Genomic DNA, 13132 nt, shown 5'->3' on the forward strand with positions numbered 1-13132 from the left:
GTCATCAGCATGTTTGAGCATAATGACAAAACCTAATAAAGCGTGCCATCAACCAAGATCTGATATTTGGCTGCGTTATAGATTTAATTTATCAAATTTATACCATAAAAAAGAACAAAACAACATAAACACAATTTTCTCAGGGAAATAATTGTAATTAATTTGCATTCAATTATATATTTGGTCTCATTTAATTTACTTTATCTCATTGATAGTCCCGCAGAAACGCGTGTTTTGTATAAAAATGGCGAACACACAACAACAGGCAGGCAACAAAGGTATATTTTTTACTGTTTAGATTCACAGTGAGATTGAAAAATATATTTAAAGTATGTATTTATCAAACATAAGTTCATAATTTTGTGACGGAATTGTTGGTATGTTGATTGCGTGTTCAGATGAATAAATATCTCGAAATATACAGATTTATGATCAAGCTCTGACAAGTTTACCTCCAAACTGCAAAAACGTTCGTCGGTATATCATCTGTCCAACATCAATGAAAACCCTTTATTGTTTATAAGGATGTTTTGATTTATAATATGAATCACGCCAACCATTGAGAAGAGCGAAGCTCGCATCTTCTGTAATGTTAAGTAGATCTCGTACTATTGAAAATTGGCTGGTTCTAATTAATTGATCTAGAAAATGTTATACATTTGATTAATTTTCATATGATATATGAAACAATAGTGGTTTCAGGTTGTAACAACTTACAAGGATAAGGTCAGAAATTATATATGACATTAACAAATTAAAGGCAGCAGTGCATTATATTATCAAATTTAAAAATGATTTCGGAGATAATTTGTTCCTATATTTTCCCAACATCATTTTTTTTAGACTTCATTAATATTGCACTACAGATAAAATGCGCCAATCCATTTTAACTTTGATTTTCTATATTGAATTCTAGTGTCATGTATCATCAAATCATATATATAAATACAAAACACTTCAAAATCAGATCGAAACAAAATTTTGATTTTATAAACAAAAAATTCAACAGACAAGAGGAATGTGAAAAAAGTATTATTATGTGAAAAAATATTGTTCTGTAAACTTTTCCAGTATATAGAGCGTATAAGGCTGAAACAAAATTCCATGATATAAAAAAAAAATAATCTCATAAAGAGTTACCCCCCTTGATCAATTTTCAGGAAAAAGTACGTATACTACATTAAATTAATTTAGATAGAATGTTTCAAATAAATTGAAATGATAAATAAGTAGGTGTATTTACCTTAAAAGTGAACATTTCATATATTTTTTTAAGATATTCAATGCAATTTTCATATTTGAATATGTGGGGCCAATGAAACAGTATGTGCGACTTGAAATAGTTTTTTCTAACTCAACTGTATTATGCTTTAATTTATTGTATAATCTTTAAAACGTTCTTGTGATTTTGACTGTTCAATTTAATCTGGATGAATAAGAATAAATTAAAAGCACTGAAAAAATACAATGAGGTAAAGAACTTGTTTTGTGACAATTACCTAACAGTGAAAATATAAGCATAAATAAAAGTGGGGAAACCCCCAAAGAATGTCTGCAGGATCATTTTCAAACCTGGACTCTGGAGTTACTGCTCTTCTTTCATACCTTGAGTAAGCGTAAATGTTAGGAACACATTGTTAAAATTACTTCATTAACCATAAGTAACCTACTTAATTAGCTTATATTACCTGCCGGGTTACACAGGTCCTCATCTATGACCGAGTTATCTTTAATCTTATTTATATATTCATATCTGGCTCAAGAAACTGGAAAACAAATACGGAATAATAATCTACTGTTTTAAAGGGGTATTCCTTCCTTTGGATAAAGTTTAGATCGCTAAAATGGAACTTAATGAAAGATAAGCATTTTTCCAAAGTAGTAAAAGCTAAAATTGTTACATTAATATGGCAGATTTACTCACAAGATAAACCCAAACTTGTTCAAGTATTAAGTCCTAAAAGTTCTTAATTCGCCCCGAAGTATCACTAGTTACCGCAAAGACAGGCAGTATTTGTGTACAATTGATTTCATTACTTTAATTTACTAGTGGGCACAAACACTCATATAATCCTTGTTCGGACATATATTTCCTCAATAGAAATTTTGCATATTTCTTCTGTCCAAACGAAGGATTCATTAATGCTCCTTTAAGAAAAGACTATCAAACTATGATATTACCCCAGTACAATTATTTCATGTTTAAGCCAAGTTCCCAAAATCTGCAATTTACTCCTGAAAATGTCTTTCCCAATTCACCAATTTTCTTCCCAAAATGAGACAAAAAGACCCCATCCCAAACAAGTGAGAAAGATCCTTGCAGATTATTAACTATGCTGCTAATGCACACATTAATAGTAAAGGGTAGAAAACTCAAGACTCCACAAACTTCATCATCATCATCATCTGCATTCCAGAGTTTGGTGACCTAGCACTTTTGACAGTTATGGATTGGATATATATCCTGGATGGTTATAGAATTACTAGTTTTACGATGAAATATATTGACTAAATATATATGTTTAATATTTAATTTTCTCTCTGCTATTTCAGGTCGAGTTCAAGTGATTGTATCCTTTACAATTTAGATGTCTTATTCATTAATACCCCTCTTCCTGAAATGTGGACATTTTCACAGGATACAGTGCACCAAAGCCATTTTCGCAGAAGACAGTGACTGTGAATCAAAATTTCTCAGAGTTCAACATTAATATTCTCACTAAATCTGATTTAGAAATGACAGCAGACCACATGAGAAATCATTTCTAACTTAGATTGTCCAGCTTAGAAATTCTTTCTGAGGTGATCTAACCTCTTGACATGATACATTTCTAATTTGCATACACTTCAAAATATAATGAGAAACTAACTTAGTTCTCTCATGTGAATCTATAGGGTGAAGAAAATAGAAAAATCTGTATGGCTTACACAGTCTTTACCAGTTATCTGAATCACCGAGATGGCATCATTGTACAGGTTGGAAATTAAACTCTGCAGAAGAGTTAGTTAAAACACTCTGTGAGATATAGTGTTGGGTTTTAGAGACAACTTTGTATTATGATCGAGTGCACCTTATGTAAACAGCAAAATTGGATTTTGGTATATTTAATGGATAACTGCACCTCATTTGTCTGTCATAGAAATATTTTCTTTCAACATTTTTCATTTGTTAGCATACCATCATTATAGATGGTGGGCTATTTTAAATACCCCTTTGTCCTTCCAGCCGTGAACAATCCTTGTTATCACAATTTCTTAATTTACTTAATATATAGGTTTCTCTCGGTCCCTAGTTGTGCGTAATCAATTTTGAGACTGATTCTTGGCAAATGGATGGAAAAGGTTAATTATACCAGTAAAAGACAAAATTATGAAACAACTTGAGGGCAACAGTAAAATCTGTATCAATACAACGGTACAGTTGTAGGAAAGGGAAACCTACAACACAGCTGCTGGAAGTTCTAGAAATCATCACAAAAACTGTGGATGAAAAACAATGGTCCTGTATATGATATATATCTGGATTTTTAAAACGTTTTTGATACAATACATAAAGCCACTATTAACAAAATTTCAAGGGTATGGCATCAATGGAAAACTGGATCAAAAACTTGGTAGACAGAAAACAGTGACTTATAATATTGTGCATGGAGAAGAATGAAATATTGTAAAGAGTCAAGAGTGGAATCCGTCAAGGGAGCATATTAGGGCCTGTGTTATTTCTGGTATTTGTTGATAAGATAAGTTTTATTCTGATTCAGGCCTACATGAAGTCCTCTATACCAGACCGACAATAGATACATAATAAATCAAGATATTAGATACTTTATCTGGTTAATGATCTCTCAGAACATGTGAATACATGTACAATTAACAGCAAAACTATTCACCGATTATGCCCAGATTATTGGTACATGTAATTCGAAAACTGTGGACGAAATTGAGAAAACTATTATCAGACCTGTATAACTTGACTAGATAATAATCATGAGGACTGGCAAATGGAGCTCTACACATCCAAATGTGTTATGAAAGTCTTGCAGAGACATGACCTTATTAATTATATAGAAACCAATACACAAAAAAAATCATCTCATTGGTATTATATTGTGATATTTCCTTAACCTTTGACCCCAGAGATCATCACTTCCTTTTCAAGTCCTCCTGTATCTAAATGGATGGTATTTTGGATTCTTCTTCATTTGCGAGATATTAATATTTATTTTCAAAGGTAAGTTACTTGCATGTTTGTTTTGGTTAGATTGGAATTTGAATCTTGTTGATATATATATATTATGTAATATTGAATCTGTTATTAGTAAAACATCAATTCATTAACTGTATTAATATATATTTATAGTGCACAAAGTCTTTAATGTTTCAAACAATGGTTGACTGCATGGAATATTATCATATGACGTGCATATATAAATTTGAATAAATTAGATTTATAATAAAAAAATAAAAGTTCAATTTACTGTTGAAGATTAAAAAAAAAATCCTATACTATACGTATGACTTGTACTCTTGACTTATGACACACATAACTAGAGCACTGAAATGTGAAATGTCAGAAAGGGCCCGTAATGTAATTATGAATTTAACATAAGTGTCACATTGTGATTGATGTCAAGTTACTGTTTATATACTTCACAAATGACAAGACTACATAGATAAACTCTTAATCATCTTAACAGTACTTGAGATATATGCATGTGCATATCTGGTACTTAAATTATTTCCTGTTTAAATTGACAGTGACCTTGACATTTGACATAAGTAAGCACTGACTTTGAGGATATACATAACACAAGTTATTGTACATCCACTGGGTTTCTTTTTTATAGTAAGTGACTAAATTGACCGTTGTCCTTGGGGACCCTGAAAATCTACATCGTGCAACTTCATTTTACCAGGAAGCACAAGACAATTGCACAACGTAACTCAAGATGTAGTGCAGAAACAATACAAAAGGCCCAATGGGCCTGTACCTAATGACTCATAGTGGTTCCAAACTGAAGAGCTTGACAAGTATCGCTTTCCTGCTACTAATATAATGCAATTTTAAAGTTGATTTGTCGTTTATGTGGCTGCTGAACTAAATACTTCCTTATTTGAATATGAGAAATGTAGGTTTTTTGAAAAACTTCAACCTAGTATAATTTTCTGACCCATATCACATACTCAGATTTCTTGCTTAATTTAGATAAAAAAAATGTTAAAACACATTTGATACCTGTGACCTTGAAAGTAGACCAATGTCATTCATTTGAGCGAATTTGGTATCCTTTCATCCCAGCATGCTACAGGCCAATATCAGGTCTTGGGGGCCTCTTTATTATTGAGAAGAAGTTGTTTACAAGGAAAAATAGATGCATGATGACCGATGGACAGACGATGGATGCTGCACCATGACAAACACTCATCTGCCCAAACTGTTGGACATACAGACAGCCAACCTGACAACTATAGGGCATCACGTCTCATGATGAGGGGCCCAAATTAATGATACATTTGACTTTTTGAAAAGTACTGCTAGTAATACCAAATGATTGTTTTCACAGGTGAAACCCTACCGTACGCAGACAATGTTTTACTTGCCGAGGTGATTCTGCTGTTTGTTCTGGCAGCAATTGAAGCCCTGAGGATATTTTTTGGTATGCTTCATTTTGAAATGCTCCTTCAATTTTCAATATTTGTTGTCTTTATCCTATTCATTTTCTTCCATTTTTATTGAAAAAATACAGTGATATGTTTATTTCAATTTAGTGTAATGCTGGTTCATATGTTAGTTATGCTATGCATCTCTTTTTGCCATTGGTCATTGAACCCAAATAACATCATCAGATGTTTTCTCAAATTTTACTAAAATAAATAAAACAATATTACATTACATCTTATACCAACAGGGTGATCCTTAGATAATTGTTTGCAGCTATATCATAAATATATATTCTGTTTATGTTTTCTTTGTTTTTATTTTTTTGTTTTTTTTTGTTTTGTTTTTTTTCAAGTCTCAAATTATCAGCTTTTAAACCAATTGCATAGTTTTGCGGCCAATTTTTTTCTGTAAAGGTATTGCCCGTATAGTCAATTTCATATTCAATAAGCCAATGAAATGTCACTTTCAAATTTATCTATGGAATATTGCACTACACTACACTACAATTGACAATTGGGTATCCAAAGATGCTGAAATGCCCAATGAAAATTTTATGTATAACAATTTCCTTATTTCATAGTTTTCAGAATGTGCATATATATATACAACATAACATTTTTGTTTTAGCCCAAAAAGGAAATCTCACGGAAAGGATTGTTGGAGTCATAGTTTCCATACTGCTCAGCATACCAGCCATCCTAGGAGCATTGTTCCTTTTACTGTGGCAGACATACGTCCTCAAAGTTGATGTCATCCTTGCAGCGATACAACTGGCATTCACTGGACTTGAACTCATCATGGCCATTGTGTCTATCATTAATTTTGCACGGTAAGATTTAACACGAAAAAATTGTAGTAGTTGGTGGCTACCTCACTGAGGGCTATTCCAGTAAAATATCTATCCACTGGATTCCAGGACTCCAGGTTTTGTTAAGGGGTACCACCCATAGAATCTATTTGGTAAATTAAATAGAAGAAATAGGAAGGAAATCCAACCATGGATAGAACTGATTTATTTTGGAGTCCGGGGGTCAGGTAGATATTTTAATGGAATGGCCCTGAATAATAATTGCTGGAAACAAAATCAATATATAAGATGATTAATTCTACCTCAGAAGAGCTTGAGCTGGAGTCTGATTTGTAATCTGATATAACATTAGAGCTTTAGACAAAGGCAAACTACAAGGACAGAAATTATACATTAGTTTATCATGTCTCACCCGATATACAGCTGATAAGTTGAACTCTTCCTTCCAAATTCTATCACCAGAAAAAAATTTACCAATTAAAATGCATTCCCTGTATACTTTTATCGATTGTACTAAATCTTTATATCAGTATATCGTACAATGCCAATGTATTTTACCACTTTGTTGGGCACACCAGTAAAAATATTAATATATTGAATTGCCCTTTGCTTATAAAGTCAGCATCAGTTCAACACTATCACAAAGAGGCAAACACAAACATACCGAATCCCGCATCCTCCCAAAACACACGCAGCGACACACACTCGATACACACATACAACTTACACACGTACAGGGGAGGCAGTCCTTAAATGACCTTAGCTGTTGATAGGATGTTAAACGATAAAATGTTCAACAATAGCTGTGATAATTATACCTGGTGACGTCCTGTAGTTTCTGTTTCTATAATGTTCAATTCTGAATTTAACCTTTGAGGAGGCAATCTGTATGCTATTTTTAATGCAACATTAACTGTATGTACACAATCAATGTCCGTTATTATTTATTTATTTCAGAGCTACGCCTTACTGAGAAGCCATTTTCATCGATATCATAGGAACATTTAGAAAGCCAGTACTGTGTAAATTCCAATCTGTACATCTTGACCGCTGGTGTTAGGAAGACTATAGCTGTCATCGGGCAATGGTCATTTGCTTGTGTTTACGACTCGGCCAGTGATATTGCTACTGACGAATAGTGCTGCTGTACATTGTACACGTATTATACAAGGAATGTATAAAAGTGCCACAATTACCAGATATTGGAGAAGGAACGGATGTGAACCTTATACCATCAGTAATTTCATTACTGTGTGTGGCATACTGGAATATCAAACAGTTTCCTTTAAAAGGCTTTAAGGCTGTGATAGACGTACCTGTTGTCCTGCAGTTTCTGTTCTAGAAACATTGTCCTGTTGGAGAGTGTATGAATTTTCTACAACTGCTTCCAGTATTGGAGACCAGCATTTGAATACAGATATACATCTTACTAAAAACAGATGTCGAATGTGTATCAGATCATGAATGTATCGATAATTATAACTAATCTGTATTGTATATGAATATGTAATATGAAAGGTCAAAACTTTCTTGCTTGAACAGATTGTTTTTGAAAGTATAGTAATCAATATCTTGATGAAAGTAATGGAATTTTCTAACTTTCCATTGTAAAATTAATGTGTAATTGTTGAAGATCAACTTCTTCACTGCAGCAATTGTTTATACATGTAATTGTTAATTAAATTAGATATTTATAACATAACTATCTTGTGTAACTTGGTTTTTTTTTTACATTAATTTGTAGTGAATGTTGTATTGAACATCTTGAATTTGGTTGTAAAGACAATGTACCGTCATCTATTGTATAACATGAAATGGCTGTATATTCATTCTTTTGTGGTTTGAATCTTTCAAATTATTTCATGGGTATAAACTTTGATGGTTGGCCCATGCCACAGTAATATAACAATAAGACATACATACAACAATAATTGTTGTGTTTATCTATCTTCACGGTTATATAGCAACCACAGAAACAATGAAAGTTAATACACAACGAATGCTCATTCTCAAGTTGTGAAGGAGGCCATGATAGCTCAGTACAGGTGAAGATCCAATATCGGGTATTCAATAGCTGGTAAATGGACTGGTCTAGATATGTGCTGTTGTTGTTGCATGCAACAGGACTCCTGTATGTTATTTAGTGAGGTAGCCACCAGCTACTACAAGGAGACCCACCATAAAATGACCCCGGCTGTTTATTGAGCAATAAACCTATTTGTGCATATTCATTTTTGAGACTGATTGGAAAAACAAGAGGCCCAGAGGGCCTGTATCGCTCACCTGGTTTCATGAGATATGAAACAAGAACTATGCTTAAGTATATTTGCCACTGGTATTGCTATGTCAATATATATCATGTATTTTATATGGTTACATGAACATTGTTTTTATTGTAATTCTAAAAATGTCAATTTAGCCAAATTGATCCCTTTTGGCCCCGCCCCTCAGCCCCACCAATTGTACAATTTTGAATCCCTACCCCAAGGGGATGTTACCAAGCGAATATGAGCGATATATATATATCCATTGCTTAGTTTCAGAGAAGAAGTTGTTTATATCAATTTAGGCAAATTGACCCCTTCTGGCCCGCCCCTCAGCGCTCAGGGGGGTCAGCCCTATCATTTGTACAATTTTGAATCCCTACCCCAAGGTGATATTACCAGTCAAATATGTGAGATATCCATTGCTTGGTTTCAGAGGAGAAGTCGTTTATATCAATCTAGCCAAACTGGCCCTTTTTGGCCCCGCCCCTAAGAAACCCCGAGGGTCAGCCCTATCATTTGTACAATTTTGAATCCCTACCCCAAGGGGATATTACCAGTCAAATATGTGAGATATCCATTGCTTGGTTTCAGAGGAGAAGTCGTTTATATCAATCTAGCCAAACTGGCCCTTTTTGGCCCCGCCCCTAAGAAACCCAGGGGGTTAGCCCCACTAATTGTACAATTTTGAATTCCTACCCCAAGTAGGTGCTACAAGGCAAATATGTGAGATATCCATTGCTTAGTTTCAGAGGAGAATTTGTTTATATCAATTTAGCCAAATTGACCCTGTTTGGCCCCGCCCCTCAGCGCCCCGGGGGGGTCAGCCCCACCATTTGTACAATTTTGAGTCCCCACTCAGTAGTGATGCTACCAGGCAAATATGAGCGATATCAATTGCTCGGTTTCAGAGAAGAAGTCGTTTATATCAATAGAGCCCAATTGACCACATTTGGCCCCACCCCTCAGGCCCCATCATTTGTACAATTTTGAATCCCCACCACATAGTGATGCTACCAGGAAAATATGAGCAATATCCAATGCTCGGTTTCAGAGAAGAAGTCGTTTATATCAATATAGCCCAATTGACCTCATTTGGCTCCGCCCCAGAGGCGCCCAGGGGGTCAGCCCCATCATTTGTACAATTTTGAGTCCCCTACCCATAGGGATGCTTCTGACCAAATTTGGTGAAATTCCGATCAGCGGTTATGAAGAAGAAGTCAAATAAGTCAATTGTTGACGGACGGACAGACGACAGACGGACGACAGACGGACGGCGGGCGCCACCGTATGGCATAAGCTCACCTTGGTCCTTTGGACCAGGTGAGCTAACAAGTTAGCTATCTAGAATAAAGTTTGTTTAATATTTCTCAGAAAATGCTAGATACACATATCTTCTTCATATGCAGAATTTCCTTGGTCCATTATTATCATTCCATGGGCCACTAAATGTTTCTAACTTCAGATATTGATTTTGTTGTTAAGTGAAATGATTCAATATGATACTTAACAGACTAAAACTCATTTAGTGATAGATTCATGCATAATTATACAAAAGTGTAATCACAATATACTGCAGAGAATCCAAAATCACATTAAGATCATCCCCTAAATGTTTTTCAAGATGATCACAACCAGACTAGTACAATATCAATAGTAATTGTAAATGCAGCTTTAGAAAAAACAAAAAACACTCTTTATAACACATCACAGTCAATGTTTATTGATTATACAATATTGCTAATCTGATGTATTATATAGAAGACAACTGTCTACCAGCATGCTCTCTCGCTAATAAAGTCTCTCGCACAGCTTTCATGCACAACTCACTAAACCATATTATCAGTTTGCGTAACACAAGATTAGGCCATGGGCCTTGCATCTTCCTTTCTGGTTGAGGACACACTCTCCTCTTTAAGTATTAAAATATATACTTCCAGTATGACACTGCTGCTAACATGTGTTTAAGAGATATCTCTTGTACACCAGCTTTTTATTGTAAAGGTGGTCGAGTGCAACCTTTGACCTTTAACCTCGACTAACAACCACAAAAAACTACTCAGGTGAATTAAGAACTTGACCTTGTGAATATGAAATTAAATTTGTCAAGAGGGTCATACACAAGTTTTTTTTTTTAAAAAGTGGTCAAGAGTGACTTTTGACCTTTAACCTTTTGTAAACAAGCTTATCACAAAGTACTAACTTTTTGTACACAACGCATGTGGGTTAATGTTGCGTCCCGTTTTGTTGCTCATTAGTGTATTCATGTAAAATATACATTGTTGTACATTATTGCAACTTGTACATTCCAATGACGTCACATTGTTTACAGATCCCGCGTTGTGTCTGCACTGCCTGACACGAAGGCTTCATTTTGTGTTTTTTAATGTTTTTGTTAGTTTTCTGATAATTCAATTGATCAGGTATGATTAAACAACCCCAATCAATATGAGGTGTGATTGTAATTTTAAGTTTAAACCGCATGTTGCGAAAAATACTTCAACTTTCACTTTGTCAGTGCATTCGTGATCGCAGCTTCGATCGGCTGTCATGGCAACGACGAGGACGGTGGTTTCATCACAGTGACGAATTTACAAACTTGCATGTGTACAGCCGAAAACTTCTAACTATACCTTATGCCTTTGGAAATCATCTGTAAATAATTAATTGAATTAATTACGATCCATTGCATTCGTTTATTAACGTTTGTTCGTTTCTATATGCCGATTTCGATACTTAAAACACTGAAGAGTTCCAATATTGGAGAATGAACATTAACACTTGCTCTATGAATCGTCCTAGAGCACCCGACTATCCTAAATCGATACTTATGAAACAGGTACGAGCGTGAAGGTAATTGTATGAGAGCAACGAAAAGTGCTGTACATTCTTACGAAAATGACAAACATCGTCAAAATTACTTAAAAAGTAGTCAATTAATCGGCATTTCTTCATTAACACCAGTTTATAACGCCGTTATGTAACCATACTTGAATAAAAAGAAGAATGTACAGCACTTTTTCTCGGTTTCTTAGCACGATGAATAAGTGTATCATATTTGTTTGTACGACAAAATACGTTGGTCGGGTGCTCTGGCCATATTTACCGACCAAGTGTTAATGTAGTCCTTCGTGCCGGTCACGTGACCACGCGAGAACACGAGGAACGACGAAAACATCCCGATAAAGACGTTGGACACCTAACATTAAAATCCGATCAAAAAAACAAACAGAACTAACCGGGAAATCATTAAATATTGAATTTATATTAAAACATGATGTTTTTTGTTCTTTTTAATTATAAATGCAACATTAACCCACATGCGAAGCTTATCACGGAAAGACATTACGCACCCAGACGTCATTACTACATACCAACTTTACCAAGTTCGGCTGGTATTTGATTATGGAAAAGTGAAAACCAAAATTTTGCTTAGAACGTAACTTCTTTGAGAGTTCTATATTTTCTATCCCCCCCACCCCCTTGAGATATTGAGACTTTGATTTTTAATGCAAAAGTGATGCATCATTAATACTATAAGCAATCAAATATTGAACTAAAACTGTCACTAGGATGGCTGGCTGATACCCCCTGCTCCCCAAACCACGGAGCTTCACAAAGTTTTGATGAAAACTGTAGGAGTTTAACCGACACAGACAGATGGACAGACTCCATTTTTCCAGGGGCTATATAACCTAACCAAACAAATAGCAAAATTGAACAGTAAGTTGTAACAAAGGAGACAAATGATGAACTACAATGTATGAAAATAGTATACATTCTAATATCAATGAAAAGAACAAATAACATTTCTAAAACAATGTAATGGGAATTTCTTCTCCCTTTTTGACAATAGGAAGTTACTGTCAGATCCTACAACAGATCATTAACAGATGAATGTAGACATATACAGTACATGTATTTATTTGAGCGCACCAAAATAAACAGATGAGAGCAATGATAAATTTGGTACACGTACATTACTTGCTGTAGATACAGTTAAAGTCACTAGCTCATGACTTCTAGTGCAAAAAACGATGGAATACGATTACCAACAAATTCGTATGTTAACAAAACTCCAGGACATTAGCAAGTCTAGTAAGTGGAACTCGTTTTCCGCAAGATATCGTTTACCTGACCTCACACAAATATTTCTTTATCAATTGTTGCACAACCAGTAATATATGACTGAGGCGATTTAACAATTAATTTTAGGCCAATCTTCTCAATAAAACATATTTAGCTGAGCAAGGTAGCACACCACAGAAAGACTGGGTGGCCATGGGTGATGTTTTTGTTAAGCAAATAACTCCTGTATTATGATATGCATAAAAATGAAAAAAATAAATGTACACTATAATTGGTATATTCATCATGAAGTAGTACATACATGCTTCA

The 13132-nt window shown here is 34.5% G+C and overlaps 1 protein-coding gene across 2 annotated transcripts; it reads left to right on the forward strand.

Annotated features, from left to right (window-relative positions):
• The first annotated feature begins 195 nt into the window (after positions 1-195).
• On the forward strand, positions 196-7809 carry LOC117327012 (transmembrane protein 216-like). Of its 2 annotated transcripts, XM_033883821.1 has the most exons (6): positions 196-278; positions 2554-2570; positions 4138-4231; positions 5565-5657; positions 6290-6491; positions 7428-7809. In XM_033883821.1, exons 1-6 carry the CDS (start codon positions 245-247, stop codon positions 7441-7443), a joined length of 456 nt encoding a protein of 151 aa, XP_033739712.1. In that variant the 5' UTR covers positions 196-244; the 3' UTR covers positions 7444-7809. The 2 variants fall into 2 exon arrangements, with proteins under 2 accessions (XP_033739712.1, XP_033739713.1); XM_033883822.1 differs by lacking the exon at positions 7428-7809 and having other exon boundaries at positions 6290-6495.
• The last annotated feature ends 5323 nt before the right edge of the window (positions 7810-13132 follow it).

The sequence above is a fragment of the Pecten maximus genome, chromosome 5 (assembly GCF_902652985.1).
Source record: "Pecten maximus chromosome 5, xPecMax1.1, whole genome shotgun sequence".
NCBI classification, from domain to species: domain Eukaryota; kingdom Metazoa; phylum Mollusca; class Bivalvia; order Pectinida; family Pectinidae; genus Pecten; species Pecten maximus.

What these genes read in the sequence shown, in the direction of transcription:
- LOC117327012 (XM_033883821.1), top strand. Translation starts at nt 245, where the DNA reads ATGGCGAACACACAACAACAGGCAGGCAACAAAG. An exon ending in ATTAATATTTATTTTCAAAG is followed by an intron (nt 4,232 to 5,564) that starts GTAAGTTACTTG and finishes TTGTTTTCACAG; the next exon opens with GTGAAACCCTACCGTACGCA. An exon ending in AGCCCTGAGGATATTTTTTG is followed by an intron (nt 5,658 to 6,289) that starts GTATGCTTCATT and finishes TTTTTGTTTTAG; the next exon opens with CCCAAAAAGGAAATCTCACG.